Source organism: Erythrolamprus reginae, chromosome 12 (genome assembly GCF_031021105.1).
Source record: "Erythrolamprus reginae isolate rEryReg1 chromosome 12, rEryReg1.hap1, whole genome shotgun sequence".
NCBI classification, from domain to species: Eukaryota; Metazoa; Chordata; class Lepidosauria; order Squamata; family Dipsadidae; genus Erythrolamprus; species Erythrolamprus reginae.
The window spans coordinates 5,314,398-5,336,986 of record NC_091961.1 but is presented as its reverse complement, the minus strand read 5'-3'; the positions used below and the strand labels follow the sequence as shown (position 1 = coordinate 5,336,986).

At 41.8% G+C, this 22,589-nt stretch overlaps 1 protein-coding gene across 5 annotated transcripts in view; it reads left to right on the top strand.

The window, feature by feature from the left end:
- Positions 1–22,589, top strand: part of SORBS3 (sorbin and SH3 domain containing 3) — an 86,496-nt gene that overhangs the window by 59,313 nt on the left and 4,594 nt on the right. For all 5 annotated transcript variants that reach the window (XM_070765385.1, XM_070765387.1, XM_070765384.1 and 2 more), the window contains 8 exons: positions 233–354; positions 2,945–3,030; positions 5,327–5,373; positions 7,735–7,849; positions 11,028–11,153; positions 16,112–16,624; positions 18,849–18,943; positions 20,554–20,660. In XM_070765385.1, coding sequence (XP_070621486.1) covers positions 233–354; positions 2,945–3,030; positions 5,327–5,373; positions 7,735–7,849; positions 11,028–11,153; positions 16,112–16,624; positions 18,849–18,943; positions 20,554–20,660 — 1,211 coding nt within the window. The remainder of the gene's footprint in view (positions 1–232; positions 355–2,944; positions 3,031–5,326; positions 5,374–7,734; positions 7,850–11,027; positions 11,154–16,111; positions 16,625–18,848; positions 18,944–20,553; positions 20,661–22,589) is intronic.

The window sequence follows — 22,589 nt, the reverse complement described above, 5'->3', positions numbered from 1 at the left end:
TCATTTTTATATCATTAGAAAGATCGTGTGTTTTTCTTGTCGCATATGCTGTTTTTGTGATGGTTTCTTTTCCAAATCAAGCTTCAGTTTCACCTGGTCCACTTGACCAAAAATGGCCCGTTATGTAAATCATGTGTCAGTGAGTTAGTCATTAAGCGGATCTGATTTTACTGCCTACATTGGCTGGATTGAGCTTGCTTTCACTGTGTCTCCAACTTCTCTTACTTGGCAGCCCATTGCCCACTTCTGGTGCCCATCCTTTGACCCCGGGCCACATACCAGCCAGCCCAAGGATGGAGAAAGGGAGCCCAGGTGTTACCAGGAGTAGTTGGAGCAACTCTCTACCCAGGAACGGTATGGTTTAACATTTATATGGAACAACGTGGACATGTAATTCAATGCAGCAATTCAAAGGGATGAATATACCCATGTTTCCTTCAAAATAATATCGGGTCTTACATTAATTTGTGCTCCAAAAGACACATTAGGGCTTATTTTTCCAGTTATGGCTTATTTTGGTGGGGAAATACAGCACTAAGTGCATCCATCTGGCTGATGATGTTCACTGGGGTTTATTTGGGGGGTAGGATTTATATTACGAGTACTGTATCCTGAAAAAATCATGCTAGGTCTTATTTTGGAGTTGGGTCTTATTTTGGGGGAAATTGTATTTTCTCTGGAAAGGGTGCATGCTTTGCTATCTTCTGTAATCAAATGCCAATTTGGAAGAGGCCCTAGAAAAGGCTGGAAGTAAAATGGATCGTCTCAGATTTCATATATCGGAAGTGTATTGTCCAGATTGGTCAAATAGTTCGTGCTGTACACATCTTCCTACAGAAAAGAGATTCAGTGACAGTTAAATCCCATCTATGTAAGTCAGAGGTCTTCAAACTTGGCAACTTTAAGACTTCTGGACTTCAACTCCCAGAATACTGGGAGATAACAACAACCTTGGAGGTCTTCTAGTCCAACCCCCTGCTTGGGCAGAAACCCTACACCATTTCAAATAAATGGTTATCCAACATCTTCTTAAAATGTCTAGTGTTGGAGCATTCACAACAAGCTATTCCACTGATTAATTATCCTAACTGTTAGTAAATTTCTCCTTAGTTCTAAGTTACTTCTCTCCTTCATTAGTTTCCACCCATTGCTTTGGAGAATAGTTTGACTCCCTCTTCTGTATGGCAACCTTTGAAATATAGGAACGTTACTATCATGTCTCCTCTGGTCCTTCTTTCTATTAAACTAGCCATGCCCAGTTCTTGCAACCTTTCTTCATATGTTTGAAGTCCACAAGTCTTAAAGTTGCCAAGTTTGAGGACCCCTGATGTAAGTGGACAATGAAATTACTTTAGAATCTTTCTTGCTAGGTTCCTTACCATATGTTTCTTTAAGAAAACTTCTGAGAACATTTCTCGTATATATTCGTTCTTCATCTCACTTCTAAAATAAGGCACTATATATATTTTTCCTATGAGTTGCAGTCTCCCTAGAGATATAGACATGGAACATTATTTCTTTAAGGATATGTCAAACTAAGAATAAGCCTTTTTTTAATTCCTTTTTGGGCTGAAGATTGTCCCTTCCTTCCTCCATCCACCTCCTCATTACAGTTTGACTTACGTATTAATGCTAATCCAATGCAAATTGCAGCTAAGTCAGCAAATACATGGACTGAAAAATCCAACTCTGGAATTTTGCCATAATACAGTGGGCGGTCAGCTATTTTGTTGTGTTGTGGATAATTCTTGTTAAGAGAGATGAAAACACTGAAGTGCCTCCTAAAATGTTTTCCTTTCCTCCTTAATCAATGTACCGCATTTTTCGGAGTATCAGACACACCTTAGTTTTTGGGGAGGAAAATAGGGAATAGAATCTGGCTAGCGTCCTTAGTCTGGTCGGCTTCAGCACATTGTTTTATCCCCTGGTTAAGGCTTTAAAAAAACTTTATTTGGAGAGAGTAACAATGGGAGCTGGGAACATCATTAGCACCTGGAAAGAAACATTCGGAGCAAGTAGAGCCAAGGAAAAAACCCTGCAAAGACTTAGGGCTTGGAAAATATTCTTTACAGAGAGTAACAATGAAAGAGATTGCAAGCGTGTAAGAGCTGGAAACATCATTAGCACCTGGAAAGAAACATTTGGAGCAAGTAGAGCAATGGGGGAAAAAACCCTGCAAAGACTTAGGGCTTGGAAAACATTCTTTGCAGAGAGTAACAATGAAAGAGCCACAAGTTCATCACGTGGACCACTCCGGTGTTCTGAACGTCCATGGTCCTCCCCTGTACGTCTGGCTGGTGCTGAACAAAGGATGACCTTGAATCTTCTGGAAGGAATTTGTTGTGGCTAGTATCTTTCCCTCTCATGCAACTACCCCTCCCAATTCCCACAGTACTATTCTACTTGTGGCAGGCGAAAAATCTCTAACTCAGTGGTTCTCAACCTGGGTCGGGACCCCCTTGGGGGGTTGAACGACCATTTCACAGGGGTCGCCTAAAACCAGGGGAAAAGACAAATTTCCCCTGGTATTAGGAACTAAAGCTTCTATTCTGTCGCCTTGGAATATATTTTTACAATCCGACCAATCAGGTGTTTACAGTGGGGGCGTCCCTATGACCTTCCTGCCAATCAGCTTAAAGCTCTGTTGGGAGAATTGGCGCTAGACTTATGGTTGGGGGTCATCACAACATGAGGAACTGTATTAAGGGTCACAGCATTAGAATAATAATAATTAATAATTTATTAGATTTATATGCCGCCCCTCTCCAAAGACTCTGCAACAAATTCCTTCCAGAAGATTCAAGGTCATCCTTTATAATGTGGATTTGCTGTTCCCTTGCAAAGTGCATTACTGAAATTCGGTTTATATGACGGGTTTAAAGTTAGTTCTCCTTTTCCCTTTCAATTCCAAAGATTCACTCTTCCTCTTATTTTCTTCCTCCAGATCCTCTGAGGCTTCCTGGGCAAAGTCCCTTTCTTGATTCTTCAGAAATCCTTCTAGATAGTCCTCCCAAAAGAGATGAGAAGAAGGTGAGATGTCATTTCCACCAAAAAGTGGCAGATTGGATTGTTGTCAGCTGTCAGTCTTTCTCAACTTGGCTTCTCCTAGCTCAGGCATCTCCAACCTTGGCAACTTTAAGACTTGGGGACTTCAATGCCCAGTATTCTCCAGCCAGCATGAAGTCCACCAGTTCTAAATCTATATTTCCTTTATGTACATTGAGAGCATATGCACCAAGACAAATTCCTTGTGTGTCCAACCACACTTGACCAATAAAAATAATTATATTTTTATTGGAAGACCCCTTTTCTAGATACATTGGGATAACTTCTAGAATCTGGGTTGGAAAACTTTCAACGTGGATTTTTCCAATCTCTTTTAGAATGTTTTATTATCATGAACCAAATATAGTGGTACCTCTACTTAAGAGTGCCTCTACTTAAGAACTTTTCTAGATAAGAACCGGGTGTTCAAGAGTTTTTTTCTTTTTTATAAAGTTTTATTTACAAGGATATATACAGTAAATACATTTAGGTACAAACAACAATGTAAGTATGTAGAGACACAGAAGGAAAATAAGTAATTGGGGAAAACAAAGATTGTGTATCAAATTTTAGGCAATATGCATTTGACCATAGACAGAAGACAAAACAGAATAAAACAAAACAAACAAAAATGAGAAAAGATGTTCAAGATTTTTTTTGACTCTTCTTAAGAACCATTTTCTACTTCAGAGCCCGAGCCCGGAAAAATTTCACAGGAAATTTGAGAGCGGCACAAAGGCCTAGCCATTCCCCCTTTAATCCTGGCCATCTCGGACTTTTCTGGGCTGCCAGAGGAGCCTTTCAGTGGTGCTTAAGGAGGCTTTGGCAGTCCAGAGCGAACAAAGCATTTTCCTTTCTCTGGGCCCTTGGAGAGGGAATAAACCTCTGCCAGTGCCTGGAGAAAAGAAATGCTCCCTTCACTCTGGGCAGCGACTGTCTTCCTCCTCTTCCTCCTCCTCCTCCTCCTCCCACCCAAATTCTGAGCTTTTATTTCTTTCCTAATGGGTTTACACGCATTATTTGTTTTTACATTGATTCCTATGGGAATCAATGTTGCTTCTACTTACAAACTTTTCTACTTAAAAACCTGGTCATGAAACAAATTAAGTTCTTAAGTAGAGGTACCACTGTCATAACTAAGCCATATTCACACCACTCATTAATCTGCTTTACGTTTTCTGCTCTCACTGAGAAAAAAAAGTAAATGGATGAGAAACTTGCCCTTACAGGTATTTTTCTTCCCATAATTTGCCAGTTTACCAGAATACAAGTGTTTTTCTCCGTCCCTGATTGACAGGATAACTTTATATCTCGAGGAGGAATTGTAACAAAACAAAAAAACCTCCGCAGGAATTTGGCAAACCCAAAACCTCTCTTGCATCATTGAGTGTTTGTCAGCATATCAAGAATAGGTGAGGTTAGGGTGTGAATTTGACATTAGAAAAGAATTTTGGATTGGATTTTCCATTGCTAAAGGTACCTGTTCCACTTCCAGTATTCTGTAGGCCTGTGATGCCACAGGTGGCACGCAGAGCCATATCAAAGGGCACATGACGCATTGCCTTATTTTAGCTCCAGGGGACATGCGCGCGATAGCCAGCTGATTTTTGGCCTTGGGGAAGGCCGTTTCACCTGCCGGAGGGTTAGGGTGAAAAAAACAGGCCCCCCCCCAGAGATTCGCACTGCCCCCACCCTCCTCGTCTTTGCAAGAATCTGAAAACTTTTTTAGGCCGCCAAGCTTGGGGTCACTGGACCTTAGCCTCTGGCCAACGAATGTGTGGTGTTTGTGATTTGAATCTGAATGATTTTTAAAATGTTTCAGCCTTTTAGAATTGTTTTAAATTAGTTATTTATATTAATTGGATTTAGATGTGTGTACAGTATATTGTTTTTTATTGATGTGTTGTGAGCTGCCCTGAGTCCATGGAGAGGGGCGGCATAAAAGTCCAATTATAGATAGATAGATAGATAGATAGATAGATAGATAGAGAGAGAGAGAGAGAGAGAGAGAGAGAGAGAGAGAGAGACAGACAGACTAGATTAGATTAGATTAGATTAGATTAGATTAGATTAGATTAGATTATATTAGATTAGATTAGATTTATTGGATTTATATGCCGCCCCTCTCTGCAAACTCGTGGCAGCTCACAACAACTCGGGGCAGCTTACAACAGACAGACAGACAGACAGACAGACCAGTTTCTCTTTATAATTGAGTGCTCTTTAATTTGGGCTTTGGACTCTGTGCCTGCTTTTAACTTATTTCTGTTCTTCCTGCCAGATGAAAGCTGCTCGCCTCAAATTTGATTTCCAAGCAGAATCGCCAAAGTAAGTAGCAATACCTGGCAGCCTTTAGCAGTCGTGTAATATGTTAGTGTCTTGGCACTGTGGCCACGCGGGCGCATTGCGATGGTTGTAGCGCAGAATGGAGGCCCAAGGTCACACTGAGCTCTCGAAAGCCTTTGGCATGGTCACAAGGCATTTCTAAAGGGGGTTGCTAAATTATAGCATTTGATATACATTGGTAGCTGTATCTATGAATTTAATTCATTCCATGACCAGGTTCTTAAGTAGAAAAGTTTGCAATTTTCCCCATAGGAATCAAATGTGAAGCAAATAATGTGTGCGATTGGGGAAACCACAGGGAGGGTGGAGGCCCTGTTTCCTCCCAGGAGATTCCTAGAGAGGCCCCCGGAGGTTTCTCCCTGCCTTTTCCATCCCTGTTTCCTCCCAGGAGATTCCTAGAGAGGCCCCACAGAGGTTTCTTCCCACTTTTCTGGCCCTGTTATCTCCCAGGAGATTCCTAGAGAGGCCCCACAGAGGCTTCTCCCTGCCTTTTCCAACCCTGTTTCCTCCCAGGAGATTCCTAGAGACGCCCCACAGAGGCTTCTCCCCACCTTTCTGGCCCTATTTCCTCCCAGGAGATTCCTAGAGAGGCCTCATGGAGTCTTCTCCCTGCCTTTTTCGGTTACAGTTTCGGAGGCTCGGGTTTGTAAGTGGAAAATGGTTGAGAAGAGGCAAAAAAATCTTGAACACCCAGTTCTTATCTAGAAAAGTTCGTAAGTAGAGGCCTTCATAGGTAGAAGAACCACTGTAATTAGATATAGCTTTCAAATATTGGACTGAACAATTGTTACCAGTGCTGTAGCGGACTATGCACCGGTAGCGGCTGCCAGATTCCGCAATTTGTGCACGATCGCTCCACTGCCAGTTCTATATACAAAGTTTCTTTGCTTCACCAAAGTGACAACCTTAGACTATGCAACACATAGGCATATGTGAAAGGAAATTCCAGCGGTGTCAATAACGTTCAGATAGAATAATATATTTAGACCCCTATTATCTTTGCTAGCATTTCCCAACCTGGTTCTTCCAGAATTTTGGGGGAACATCTCGATTTCGTTAGAAATACCACATGTGAAATTAGCAACTTTAGAATGCAAAACATATGCTGTACTGTTGGAACTTATGGCCCTAACCCACATGTGGAATATTTTGCCATGTTGAATGTTAACTCTTGTTGGGCCATGGATTGAAAACTTTGGTAGTGTCACAGTGACCTGCTCCAAAGAACCTCAGCCCAAATAAACTTGGTTCACCAACTGCAATATTCTTGATCTGCAGTTCTGCATTGATACATCTTTGCATATTTTTCTTTTGAGCTTCATTACTTTTTATAACCTTATACACATTTAATCGTGCTACATTTATTCTTATTTTGTTAGGACAGATAAAATATATTTTATACTGTTATGCTAAATACTTACATGCTTATACATTGTACTCTTCTGTATGTATATAAACTCATACGTTGTACATTTCTATATATATATTTACATAATGTGTGCCTATTTTAGCTCTTTCTTCTCATTTTGTTTTCCTATGCCCAATCCATTGACACCATCTGTCCCAGATTTCAAAATATTCTGAGTCTTTTTGGCCTTGCAAATCAATCATTCATCTACCCATCACTGCCCATTCGTATATTTTTTTAATTATTGTACTTTCTGATACAATAAAAAGCACCTTTAAGACAACCATGAGGTCCGGATGATTGAGAATTCCCAAAGACTTTCTTCCCTATATTCTCAACATTTAGCAAAAATCCGCCATTTAATTTTTACAGGTTTAGAGTTTAGTGCGAATTGAAAGCACATACTGAAAGCAGATAACACAAGTTGAAAAACAAAAATGATATTGACCAAGTTTTAGGTTTTTTTAAAAAATATCGTCAGCTTTTCAGAGGAGAAAGGCAGGATTGAGATCGAATAAACCCAACGGGGGGAAAAAAACACCCAGTGTGCTTTCCAAGTGCAACAAGATTCCTCGCCCCATTCTAGATCACGTGATCTTCTTGTGTGAAGCTTTGCCCAAGTCCTTCAACTCTCGCTGTTTTTCTGCTTGAGTGGAGAATGTCTCCTACAACACACCCCGCTCTCCTCCACAGAATATTTCCTGGAGCTACAAAGCTTGGGAGAAAAAAACCCCACATCTACATTCTTTGGACCCAGCTAAAGGATCGACGCGAAAGGCTCAATTTGTCACAATCATGGCATTAAGCCCAACATTAACCTGAACAAGAGGTGGCTTGTGCAAACCCAGCGAGTGACTTGGAGAGGTCCTTGAAGGAGGTTCGCGCTGAAAGAATTTTTTAACAAGTGGCCCTTCTGTTACCTGTTTGTCTTCCAGAGAGCTGACCTTACAGAAAGGGGACATTGTCTACATCCACAAAGAAGTGGACAAAAACTGGTTAGAAGGAGAACACCACGGCAGAGTGGGCATTTTCCCTGCTAATTACGTGGAGGTAAGCTTCTGGCACCATTGGCTACTCTTTGGCTGCCCAAGTAAAATCGAAATAGGTTTTGTATACTCAGTGATGGGCCCCACCCAGTACGGATGGGATCGGCAATCTGTTAGCGTTTTTTTAATGGGCTCTGGAGGCTGGCCCAGCCATTCACATGCCCAACATATTTATTTATTGATTGATTGATTGATTGATTGATTGATTGATTGATTGGATTTGTATGCCGCCCCTCTCCGTAGACTCGGGGGGGCTAACAACAGTGGTAAAAACAACATGCGACAATCCAATACTAAAACAGCTAAAAACCCTTATTTTAAGAACCAATCATACATACAAACATACCATACATAAATTGTAAAAGCCTAGGGGGAAAGAATATCTCAGTTCCCCCATGCCTGACGACAGAGGTGGGTTTTAAGGAGCTTGCGAAAGGCGTGCCTCCGTGTGAGATTTTGCTTCTGCGCATGCGTCGGAGTGAAATCTTGTGCGGGCGAGATTTCAACAATTTTTGCCCTCTTTTTGCTTCTGCGCATTCACAGAAGCAAAAAAAGGCCCCAAATTGCCGAAATCTGGCCTGCTCAAGTGTTCCTGCGGGAGATATCACTTTGGGCGCATGAGCAGAAGCAAAATCTTGCACAGGGGCACACGCACCTGCACTGGTGTCAGGATCCCGTAACGGTAGGAAAAAGTAAGTGGAGCCATTCGCTATACAAAAAAGGAAGAGAGGAGGTAGCAGAAATTTATTTTATTTATTTATTTATTGGATTTGTATGCCGCCCCTCTCCGCAGACTCGGGGCGGCTAACAACAGTAATAAAAACAATGTACGACAATCCAATACTTAAAAACTAAAAGCCCTTATTTTAAAAACCAATCATACATACAACGTACCATACATAAATTGTGGAAGCCGAGGGGGAAAGAATATCTTAATTCCCCCAAGCCTGACAACACAGGTGGGTTTTAAGAAGCTTGCGAAAGGCAACTAAACAACTAAAAAATCCCTTATTATAAAACCAAACATACATACAAACATACCATGCGTAAATTGTAAGGCCTAGGGGGAAAGAATATCTCAGTTCCCCCATGCCTGACGGCAGAGGTGGGTTTTAAGAAGCTTACGAAAGGCAAGGAGGGTGGGGGCAATTCTAATCTCTGGGGGGAGTTGGTTCCAGAGGGCCGGGGCCGCCACAGAGAAGGCTCTTCCCCTGGGTCCCGCGAAACAACATTGTTTAGTTGACGGGACCTGGAGAAGGCCCACTCTGTGGGACCTAACTGGTCGCTGGGATTCGTGCAGCAGAAGGCGGTCCCGGAGATAATCTGATCTGGTGCCATGAAGGGCTATTATTATAGGTAATAACCAACACTTTGAATTGTGACCAGAAACTGATCGGCAACCAATGCAGACTGCGGAGTGTTGGTGTAACATGGGCATATTTGGGAAAGCCCATGATTGCTCTCGCAGCTGCATTCTGCATGATCTGAAGTATAGAAATAGAGAGAAGGAGGTAACTTTTTAAGAATTCACAATCCCTACTTGCCAAAGGGGAAAATGCGCTGGAGATGGCTGGAGAATACTGGGAGTTGAAGTCCACAAATCTTTAAAGTTGCCAAGTTTGGGAACCACTGCGGATGTCAAACTCAAAGCTCGGGGGCTGAATCCGACGTATTCAGTGCTTAAATCCGGGACGCCCTGGAAACAGTGAAGGACTGGCCTGTGATGCCTCTGCCAGTGAAAACAGAGCTCGTGAGGGCTGCACACAACCCTCCTAAGCTCCATTTTCACTGGTGGAGGGTTGCAGGAGGCCATCACAGCCAAAACCAGAGCTCAGGAGCCTACTTTCTCTGGCACAATGCTCAGGCCACTGCAGGTGCCCCCAATTTGAGTGACATCAAGCTGACCACGCCCACTGCGGCCTCCTGAGGTCCAACACAATTCTGATGCGGCCGTCAATGAAATCGAGTTTGACGCTCCTGCTCTAGTCCTTTCAAGGCATTATGAATATTGCAATTATTTTTGAACAGAAATGTTATTGGCCACTTGGGAGCTATTCATTTGCATTGTTGTGGTCTCTTAATGAGCAGAACTGCAAGGATTGTAGAGCCAAGGGCCACAGTTAGTGTATGAAAAATCAGGACAAACGATAAGTGTGATTTAATTTAGACGTGATACAATTAGTCAACGGCACGAAACAATTGTTTTGACGAGCTTGTGTTTTGAAAACCATTTTCTCCTTCTGAAATATAATTCAGTGAAAACTCAAGTGGTCAAGTGGTGCCCGAAAACTGTAGGGAGGTTTTATTCGTTTCGCATCACTGGCATGTATATGCATAGCAAATGAAAGACCCTTTCATTAAGGTTTACTATTGGAATGTAGGCCTTGACCCAATTGCATTTAACCATGGTTCAATTATTCCTCTGTGTATCATTAGGGTGGAGACAAAGTCAGAGCTCCAGTAGTAGATGTGGGGAATGTTGTGAGATATAGATTTTCTTTCTTTCTTTCTTTCTTTCTTTCTTTCTTTCTTTCTTTCTTTCTTTCTTTCTTTCTTTCTTTCTTTCTTTCTTTCTTTCTTTCTTTCTTGCCTGTCTGCCTTCCTTCCTTCCTTCCTTCCTTCTTTCCTTTCTTGGATTTGTATGCCGTCCATCTCCGAGGACTCAGGACGGCTCACAACATAATAAAAACTAGTATACAATAAAAAATCTAAAATCCAATTATTATTATTATTATTAATTAGATTTGTATTAATATACTGCTCAAAAAAATAAAGGACACCCTCAAAGGACATATCCTAGATCTGAATGAATGAAATATTCTCATTGAATACTTTGTTCTGTACAAAGTTGAATGTGCACAACAGCCTGTGAAATAGATGGTCGATCAGTGTTGCTTCCTAAATGGACAGTTTGATTTCATAGAAGTTTGATTTACTTGGAGTTCTATTGTGTTGTTTAAAGGTTCCCTTTATTTATTTTTTTGAGCAGTGTATAATTCCTGCACAAATAACAAGATTGTGGCATACACAAGCATTTTCCTACTTGGTACTTTCACTGTTAACGATGTGTTCCAATAAAGATGTTTGGTGTTATGGTGAGCTCTTTCTCTAGGAACCTGTTCCCCAGATTAAAGCCATAACCCTGTTGTTGTTGTGCTGTTGCTTCCTTTTTTTCAACACAGGTCCTGCCTCCAACCGAAATTCCCAAGCCTATCAAAGTGCCCTCAATTCAAGTCTTGGAGTATGGGGAAGCAGTGGCTCAATACAACTTCAAAGGGGACTTGGCAGTAGAGCTGTCCTTCCGAAAGGTATCAATCTTGTTATTCCATCTATTAGCAGAAACATACAGTGGTACCTCTACTTACTAACTTAATTTGCTCCTTGTTCAGGTTCTTAAGTAGAAAAGTTTGTAAGAAGAAGCAGTTTTTCCAATAGGAATCAATGTAAAAGCAAATAATGCATGCGATTGGGGAAATCACAGGGAGGGTGGAGGCCCTGTTTCCTCCCAGGAGATTCCTAGAGAGGCCCCACGGAGGCTTCTCCTTGCCTTTTCCAGCCCTGTTTCCTCCCAGGAGATTCCTAGAGAGGCCCCACGGAGGCTTCTCCTTGCCTTTTCCGGCCCTGTTTCCTCCCAGGAGATTCCTAGAGAGGCCCCACGGAGGCTTCTCCCCACCTTTTCCGGCCCTGTTTCCTCCCAGGAGATTCCTAGAGAGGCCCCACGGAGGCTTCTCCCTGCCTTTTCTGGTTACAGTTTTGGAGGCTCGGGTTTGTAAGTGAAAAATGGTTCTTGAGAAGAGGCAAAAAAATCTTGAACACCTGGTTCTTATCTAGAAAAGTTCGTAAGTAGAGGCGTTCTTAAGTAGAGGTACCACTGTATTAACAGAAACATACATTCTTGCTCAGAGTGGAGCCAGCGGTAAAAAGGCTTCAACACAGGGGTGGGTTTCACTTACCTTTGCCGCTGGTTTGTATCGCAACATTTTGTGCGCGTACGCATTTCCTTGTGTAATTTGGCATTCTGTGCATGCTCGGTAGCTGGAATCGGCCTGAAACACAGCTGAGAAGCGGATCAGCCGTGCTTCAGGCGAAGAAATAAAGGTCAGACTAGTGGCGGCCTGCTGGTGGTGTGAGCCACACTATAGCGTGGTAGTAAAATCGAGGATGCGTGCACATGAGATTTTGGTGGGTTTTGCCATTTTTTTTTTGCTTCCGTGCATGTGCAGAAACAAAGAAATCGGCAAAAATTGCCGAAATCTCACACACGGTAGCCATGGCGGCAGGCAGCCCTCCGCTGGGTCAGACAAATGATTTTTAATATTATGGGGTTTTATATTTTATTTATTTATTTATTTATTAGTTGGACTTGTATGCCGCCCCTCTCTTGTATCTTTGTTTTATGTTTATATGACACCCTGAGTCCATGGAGAAGGGCGGCCTATAAATTCCAATAAAGAAACAAACGAACAAAGAAATCCAACTGGAATGGGCGGGAGGGATCTTTTACAAGCAGCAGAGCGGGAAAAAACATTCAAAACAGTAAAAAGTTCGCCAAAACTTTTGGAAAAAAAGATGGCGGCGCCCACAGAACAGCCCTGATTGAACTGGATCCCTGATGCCATCGTCATGTCACCAGCGGATCGCTAACGGTTTGGGCGATCTGGTCTGAACGGAGAGGAACCCACCCCTGCTTCAGCGCCTCCTTTCCACGGCTCGTCTGGGCTCCGGGCCAGTTCATTCCTCTCCCGACAGACGTGGGTTTGGTTGGCTGCCTCCGCTTCTCATAAACGGAGCTCTGAGGCAGCCAGTAATGTTTTTTAGTGCCTGGAGGAAAAATGCAAGGGGCACCTCCCGTGGTGGTGGAACAATGTCATAAATAACGTCCTGCCACTTTTGAACATCAGGGCTGAAAACTGCCGCCTGGGTTGAACAGAGCGAATGGCAGAGCTGGCTTGGCTGAGCTTTGATCCTCTTCTACCATCTCATTACTCTTGGGAAAACTCTGCCTACCAAGGAAAAATCTGTCTGTCTGTCTGTCTGTCTGTCTATCTATCTAAATATCTATCAGTTTGTCTATCTGTCTGTCTGTCTGTCTATCTAAATATCTATCCATCTAAATCTGTCTGCCTTTCTTTCTTTCTTTCTTTCTTTCTTTCAGTCTATCATCTATCTATCTATCTATCTAACATCTATCTATCTATCTAACATCTATCTATCTATCTATCTATCTATCTATCTATCTATCTAACATCTATCTGTCTGTCTGTCTGTCTGTCTGTCTGTCTATCTATCTATCTAACATCTATCTATCTAACATCTATCTATCTATCTATCTAACATCTATCTATCTATCTATCTATCTATCTAACATCTATCTATCTATCTATCTATCTATCTAACATCTATCTATCTATCTATCTATCTATCTATCTAACATCTATCTGTCTATCTATCTATCTATCTAACATCTATCTATCTATCTATCTATCTATCTATCTAACATCTATCTATCTATCTATCTATCTAACATCTATCTATCTATCTATCTATCTATCTAACATCTATCTATCTATCTATCTATCTATCTATCTATCTATCTAACATCTATCTATCTATCTATCTATCTATCTAACATCTATCTATCTATCTATCTATCTATCTATCTATCTATCTAACATCTATCTATCTATCTATCTATCTATCTAACATCTATCTATCTATCTATCTATCTATCTAACATCTATCTATCTATCTATCTATCTAACATCTATCTATCTATCTATCTATCTATCTATCTATCTATCTATCTATCTATCTATCTATCTATCTATCGGATTTACCGTATAGGCTGCCCCTCTCTGAGGACTCATAGCATATAAAAGAAAACAATATAGTACAATGTCATAAATCCAATTAAACTAAAATCCCCAATTATTAAAAAGTCAACCACTCCTACTCAGACCACAAACATACATAAGATTCATCGGTCAAGGGGCTACAGTCTAATAATCCCAAGCCTGTCGGCATAGAAGAGTCTTTAAGCCCTTACAGAAGGCGAGGAGGGTGGGGGCAGTACAAATCTCTGGGGGGAGCTGATTTGAGGGGGCCGGAGCCACACAAAGAAGGCTCTTCCTCTAGGCCCTGCCAAACGACATTGCCTGGTTGACGGGACCTGGAGAAGGCCGACTCTGTGGGACCTACTGTAAAGATAAAGAGAGAAAGATGGAGCTTGAAGATGGTTTGGGCCAGTGATGGGTTTCTCTTACCTTCTGTACCAGTTCTGAAATGTGCATGTTGTGTTGGAAGTGTGCGCGTCACATCCGGGTACTGACCCTTTGTGCATGCACAGAGGATTCTTTGTCAGCTGCTTTCAAGCGGGGAACCAGTTTGGGGGTGTGGGAAGCCAGATATAACTAACAGTTTGGCGAACGGGGACTACATTTCTGCCATCGACTTGCGAAAATCAGTAGCAACCAACCCCTGCTTTAGGTTACCGTACAACTTTCCTGTGCATTTATCAAACTGTTTTGGATGGGCAGAACAAAGTAGCTCTAATCACCTGGAGATTACACTTCCTTTTTGTTGCTTTGTTTAACTGAGATCAATCGGGCGCTGAACTCATGTTTAATTCAAAAAGAGACACAGCGGTTAGTAGCTTCTGGAGAAAGCACAGAAGAGGTAATCTGCAAAATCAGTTGGGTTGCTGTTGAACAAGTGTTCCACTCCACAGAACTTATGATTTTATAAACCTTAAGAACATTTATATTTATAACAATAATATTTGAGAAGGGCGTTCTCTCCACCTCGAATACTGGGATCTGGGCCATTTTGGAGAAAAGAAAATGTGGTGAAAAAGTAAATAAATAAACAGGGTAAATAGTCCTTAGACTTATATACTGCTTTATGGTACTTTACAGCCCTATCTAAGTGGTTTACAGTGTCAGCATCCTCCCCACCCCAATAAACTGGGTCCTTATTTTGCCCACCTCACAAGGATGGAAGGCTGAGTCAACCTTGAGCCAGTCAGGATAGAACGGCTAGCAGATGGAAGGAAGGAAGGAAGGAAGGAAGGAAAGAAGGAAGGAAAGAAGGGAGGAAGGAAGGAAGGAAAGAAGGGAGGAAGGGAGGGAGGGAGGGAGGAGAAGGAAGGAAGGAAAGAAGGGAGGAAGGAAGGAAAGAAGGGAGGAAGGAAGGAAGGAAAGAAGGAAGGAAGGAAGGACAATAACAATAGTACTTAGAGTTATATACATACTTTACAGTGCTTTTACAGCCCTCTCTAAGCAGTTTACAGAGTCAGCTAATTGCCTCAAGCAATCTGGGTCCTCATTTTACCCACCTTGGAAGGATGGAAGGCTGAGTCAACCTTGAGCCTCGCGAGATTGGAACTGCTCAATTGCAGGCAGACGGCAGTCAGCAGAAGTAGCCTGCAGTACTGCCCTCTAACCACTGCGCCACCACGGCGAAAGAAAACGTGGTGAAAAAGTCAATCAACTCCTTAAAACCCACCTCTGCCGTCAGGCATGGGGGAATTGAGGCACACACACATACACCCCGGGCCTATACAATTTATGTATGGTATGTTTGTGTGTATGTCTGTTTTAATAATGGGGTTTTTAAAACGTTTTTTAAATTTATTAGATTTGTTATGAATTGTTTCATTGTATGCTGTGAGCCGCCCCGAGTCTACAGAGAGGGGCGGCATACAAATCTAATATATATATATATATATATATATATATATATAGATAGATAGATAGATAGATAGATAGATAGATAGATAGATAGATAGATAGATAGACTGCTGTTACACAGACAAGGGGCCGTATTGACAGGTACGATAAGGTAACAGGTGGCCTGATTCAGAGATCTTTCAGATAGAAACATAGAAACATAGAAGTCTGACGGCAGAAAAAGACCTCATGGTCCATCTAGATAGATTCAGAATGTTGAGGTGTGGATTAAGGAGTCGTTGCTTTAATGTTGTACACCACCCAGAGTTCTTGCTGTAAGAGGTGGTTCCCATCTTACACTCCATATCCCACTGCTAATATAGGAGGCCGTAAAAATACACATACGCGCCCGCCCACACGCAAACAAATAAATATCAAGATGGACCTATTGTGCCTGGGTGGCCTTTAGCTTCAAAGTGGTTGTTGAGGAGGACAGACAATCTCTGGTTGGGTGTGTATTTCAGCCTCGGGGAATCTACTTACCTACACCCACACGGTGTGCCAACTTTTCTCTCTCTCTCTCTTTGTCTCTGTTGCAGGGTGAACGTATCTGCCTTGTCCGTCGGGTAGACGAGAACTGGTATGAAGGTCGCATCTCCGGCACAAACCGCCAGGGGATTTTCCCAGCCAACTACGTCCAGGTGGTGAAAGAGCCGAGGGTGAAGAATTCGGAGGAATATCCTTCCTCCCCGGGCCTCCCAACCCATGCCAGCTCGTCCCCGCAGGCACATACACCCGGCCTGGGCAGTAGGTGGCAGCCTGAGACTTCCCCTTCAAGTGCTCCGGGTCCAGACCTGATCTCCTCCATCTCCTCCTCCTTTGCCCCCTCTGGATTCACATTCCCCGTCTCTCCGAAATTTGAAAGCCCCGAGACCACGACACACAGAATCCAGGAGGCACCCAGAGTCGGCTCGTTCAGCCCCCAGAACCAAAGCCCAGGGAAAATGTCCAGTGGGAGCCCCCAGCCTCTCGCGTCTCTCCAGATGAAGGACTCGCCACGGCCGCTCCCTCCCGTATTGACTTCCCAAGCACGGACTTCCAATCTGCCACAGGTGAGGAGCTGTTTCCCCCCACCCCACACATTATTATTATTATTATTATTATTATTATTATTATTATTATTATTATTATTTATTGGATTTGTATGCCGCCCCTCTCCGTAGACTCGGGGCGGCTAACAACAGTAATAAAAAACATCATATAAATCCAATACTAAAACAACTAAAAACCCTTATTGTAAAAACCAAACATCCCTACAAACAAACATACCATGCATAAATTGTAAAGGCCTGGGGGGAAAGAATATCTCAGTTCCCCCATGCCTGACGGCAGAGGAGCTTACGAAAGGCAAGGAGGGTGGGGGCAATTCTAATCTCCAGGGGGAGTTGGTTCCAGAGAGTCAGGGCCACCACAGAGAAGGCTTTTCCCCTGGCCCCGCCAAACGACATTGTTTTGTTGACGGGACCCGGAGAAGGCCCACTCTATGGGACCTAACCGGTCGCTGGGATTCATGCAGCAGAAGGCGGTCTCGTAAATACCCTGGTCCGGTGCCATGAAGGGCTTTATAGGTAATGACCAACACTTTGAATTGTGACCGGAAACTGTTCGGCAACCAATGCAGACTGCGGAGTGTTGGTGTTACATGGGCATATTTAGGGAAAGCCCATGATTGCTCTCGCAGCTGCATTCTGCACGATCTGAAGTAGGGTGTAAGACAGTGAGGGCAAACCTTTTTTCCTCAGCTGCCGAAAGAACATGTGTTGTGAGCCGAGAGGGGCAGCATACAAATCTAAATAATAATAATAATAATAATAATAATAATAATAATAATAATAATAATAATAATAATAATGCGTGCCCGCTATCGCACATGCGCAAGTGCCCACACCCATAATTCAATGCCTTTACATTGATTCCTATGGGAAAAATTGCTTCTACTTAAGAACGTTTCTATTTAAGAACCTGGTCGTGGAACGAACTAAGTTCTTAAGTAGAGGTACCACTGTATATGACTTGTCTACAATAAGATGCAAAAATAGCTGTGTAATAGGTTGTGAGCAATGTAACACAGATTTGCTACACCGAAGTTTTTAAATGTCGTTTGTTTTGTGTGTTATCTATATATGTGTATAAATAAAACTTATTTTGTGAAACAATAATAATAAAATACTGTATACATAAATGCCATAGGACAGCCCTTTAATGCAGGGGTGTCAAATTTGGTTCAATTGGGGGCCACATCAGGGTTGTGTTCGACTTCAGGGGGCCAGGGTGAGCATGGCCCGTGATGGTGAACCTTTTCCCCCCCATATGCTGAAAGAGTGTGGGCGTGCACTATTGTGCATGTGTGAGTGTCCACACCCATAATTCAATGCCTGGGAAGGGCGAAAACAACTTCTCCTGGCCCCCAGAGGCTCTCTGGAAGCCAGAAACGGCCTGTTTCACAACTTCTGGTGGGCCCTCCCCAGGCTCCAAAGCCCTCCCCAGGCTCCAAAGGCTTCCGTGGAGCAAGGGGAGGGTAAAAACGCTCTCCCCCATCCCCCAGGAGGCTCTTTGGAAGCCAAGAACGCCTTCCCAGAGCCTCTGTGCGAACCAAAAATCAGATGGGCTAGGGCAACGACTTATGTGCCAGTGGATATGGCTCCGCGTGCCATCTGTGGCAACCGTGCCACAGGTTCACCATCACTGGTGTAAGAGACCCAGTGATGGGCTGATTGTCTTCGGCACTCCTGGTGCACCATTTGAGATCGTAATGGGCGTGCAGGCGTCCATTGGACATGCACGCACTTGTCGGCGCAAGATTTAGCTTCTGCACATGCTCAGCAACTGAAATCTTCCATGAGGGCGCTTACAGGAGCAGGATTTCGGCAGTTTTCACCAATATTTCACATGTTGTCAGCACATTCAACTTTGTACAGAACAAAGAATTCAATGAGAATATTTCATTCATTCAGGTCTAGGATTAGATTAGATTTAGATTAGATTTATTGGATTTATATGCCGCCCGTCTCCGCAAACTCGATGTGTTCTTTGAGTGTGCCCTTTATTTTTTTGAACAGTATAGGATCTCTTGCTTGAACAGGGGATTGGACTAGATGGTTCCTTCCCATTCTAGTGTTCCCTTTATTTTTTTGAGCAGTATATATTCATTTTCTATTCAATTATAAAACTTATAATATTCAGATTCTTCTCTATCTTTGAGTTTCATGATCATTCTGTTCATCTCAGTGCAGTTCAATTTTTAAAAACCCACTTCCTTTTTCTTGCTCTCTGCAGAATTCCGCCCTCCAGACGGCCTTCCCCACAACTTTAAAGCTGCAGAGCCCTCCCCACACCTCTCGAGACTCTCCCTCCGGCATCCAGTGGACTCCGTAAGTCGGGCAAATTCACCGCGGCAGGGAAGAGAGATCTAGGCTCCTGCTGGCAGCCAGCCAGTCCCACCATCTCTGTGTGAAGTGACCCACAGAGAGGGGAGGAAGGAAGGAGGGGTGCTGTAGACACCCCCTCCCCCAGAGTGCCAGGTTGGGACAGTGTCTGGATTGTTCAAAACAAGGGACCTTTTTCAGAGGGGGCCTGCTCAGCGCCTAGGGGAATCGAAGCCGCCGGCTACTTCATTGATGCCAAGCATTGCCTGCTTTGAAAAGCTTAGGACAGCTCAGGTTTTTCTCCCCCCCACCCAGAAAAAGTTTTTAAAATTTTTCTCCACCTTCACAAATACAGGTTCAACATGTATATATACCTTCCAGTATTACATACATCGTACAAAGTTCATGACTCCCACAGAGTCGGCCTTCTCCAGGTCCCGTCAGCCAGTTAATGTCGCTTGGCAGGGCCAAGGGGAAGAGCCTTCTCTGTGGGGGGGCCGGCCCTCTGGAATCAGCTCCCCATGGAGAATCGCACTGCCCCTGCCCTCCTTGCCTTCTGTAAGAGTCTTAAGACTCACCTAGGTTGCCAGGCTTGGGGCGATTAGGTCTCAGCCCCCTGGCCAGTGAAATGAGATATATGTCGTATGATTGAACTGGTATGATTGTTTTTAAATATTGGATTTTTAGGCTGTAATTTTAAATTGAATTAGATTTGCCGTTGTACTGTATTGTTATATGCTGTGAGCTGCCCCGAGTCCTCGGAGAAGGGCGGCATACAAATCTAATTAATTAATTAAATATAAATAAATAAAGAAGCAAAACATAGCCATAAACACATATATGCAAATGGGTACAATAGGACAGGGATAGTAGGCACCCTGGTGCGTTTATGCATGGCGCCTTAAGTTCTAGCTTGTGGGTCAAGTACAGTTGTACCTCTACCTAAGAACACCTCTACTTACGAACTTTTCTAGATAAGAAACGGGTATTCAAGATTTTTTTGCCTCTTCTCAAGAACCATTTTTCACTTACAAACCCGAGCCTCCAAAACTGTACCCGGAAAAGGCGGGGAGAAGCCTCCGTGGGGCCTCTCTAGGAATCTCTTGGGAGGAAACAGATCCAGAAAAGGCAGGGAGAAGCCTCCGTGGGGCCTCTCTAGGAATCTCCTGGGAGGAAACAGAGCCAGAAAAGGCAGGGAGAAGCCTCTGTGGGGCCTCTCTAGGAATCTCCTGGGAAGAAACAAGGCCGGAAAAGGAGGGGAGAAGCCTCTGTGGGGCCTCTCTAGGAACCTGCTAGGAGGAAACGGGGCCTCCGCCCTCCCTGTGGTTTACATTGATTCCTATGGGGAAAATTGCTTCTTCTTACAAATTTTTCTACTTAGGAACCTAGTCACAGAACGAATTAAGTTTGTAAGTAGAGGTACCGCTGTACTAAAGAAATGATGAGCATCAGGACAAAATTTTCACACTGAGTTTGAAAATTGAAAGCAGTTGAGTATCACTGTACCTTGAGAGAAGGGGCTTTCTGTTGTAGATTTGAATGGTCACTGAGCAACCTGTTGTAACTTAAGGATTACTTGTATGCTGTTAAATAAATGAGAAGCTTGTGTGTTGCAGCTACCAGGCTCTGTACCAGTACCGACCTCAGAATGAAGATGAATTGGAGCTTCAAGAAGGGGACCGAGTGGATGTTATGCAGCAATGTGATGATGGCTGGTTTGTGGGTAGGTCTAGATTTGGGCAGACGGGAACTTCAAAGCAGGGCGGTGGCGGGTGTTAGTAGCTTGCAATTTCTTCCACACCTTGAGTTGCCTTTGGAGTCAGAGGGTGCCCTCCCAAAGGAGTGGGCAGGACTGGCATAAAATTTACATTTGGTTTACATTCCAGTTTGATTAAACTGCATAGCGTTCTCCTCCTGTGATGTGTTTTATTCATAGTAAGACTTTAGGAATATCTGAGGGCTTCTATTTATTTTAATTTATTTTATTATTTTATTTATTTTATTATTTTATTTATTTTATTTATTTTATTTATTTTATTTATTTTATTTATTTTATTTATTTTATTTATTTGTTTATTTTATTTTATTTATTTTATTATTTATTTTATTTATTTTATTTATTTTATTTTATTTATTTAATTTTATTTATTTTATTTATTTTATTTATTTTATTTATTTTATTTATTTTATTTATTTTATTTATTTTATTTATTTTATTTATTTTATTTATTTTATTTATTTTATTTATTTTATTTATTTTATTTATTTTATTTATTTTATTTATTTTATTTATTTTATTTATTTTATTTATTTTATTTATTTTATTTATTTTATTTTATTATTTTATTTTATTATTTTATTTTATTATTTTATTTTATTTATTTTATTTATTTTATTTATTTTATTTATTTTATTTTATTTTATTTTATTTTATTTTATTTTATTTATTTTATTTTATTTTATTTTAATTTTTTTTATTTTATTTACTTACTTACTTACTTACTTACTTACTTACTTACTTACTTACTTACTTACTTACTTATTTACTTACTTATTTACTCACTCACTCACTCACTCACTCATTCATTCATTCATTCATTCAATTTTTATGCCACCCTTCTCCTTAAACTCAGGGCGGCTTACAACATGTTAGCAATAGCACTTTTTAGCAGAACCAGCCTATTGCCCCCACAATCCAGGTCCTCATTTGACCCACCTCGCAAGGACGGAAGGCTGAGTCAACCTTGAGCCGGCGATGAGATTTGAACTGCTGACCTACAGATCTACAGTCAGCTTTAGTGGCCTGCAGTACAGCACTCTACCGGCTGTATCCAAGTCTTTTTTTTTCCCAGGTTAATCTTTTTTATTTTTCTCCACTCAAAAAACATGTTCAGTATCATATACCTTCCATCTTCATTAATTATCCATCTGCTTTTGATATTTATCCTTCCACAAGGGCTGCCTCCTTTCTTTTATCACCTGAAAAAAACCCCAAATATAGAATTTTCCAACATCCTTGTTCATATTTACAACGCCATTGGATAATACATTAAATCAAGTATTTTTACTCATCAATACATTGGGGCCAAAGGGACCTCTAACAATGCTAAATTCAATGTTCCTATATCCTTACTTATTCATATACATCTCTGAATCCTTATTTCTAGCTTAATTGCCCTTTTTAACCTAAAAAGAAAAAAAACCATTAACATAAAGAAGAAAAAACAATATTACTTATATCATTCCATCATATTTATTTATTTATTATTATTATTTATTTATTGGATTTATATGCCTCCCTTCTCCATGGACTCGGGGTGGCTTACAACAGTTCAATAAAAAATACAATCTATAAAATACTTCTGAGTCCAATTAACAAAACAATTTAAAATAATTTTTAAAAAGCTACCTACTAGATATCTGCTAGATCTTACGGAATATCCTCATAATGATAGCATTACCAGAAAGTGTAAGGCCAAGCCATAATAGTTCATTAGACATCAATCAGTTAAAATTTACATTATTACACATTCATGACATTATCAACTTCCAATCACATCATTTAATTTATAGTCAAAGTATAAACAATGTTGTTTGGCGGGACCCAGGAGAAGAGCCTTCTCTGTGGCGGCCCTGACCCTCTGGAACCAAC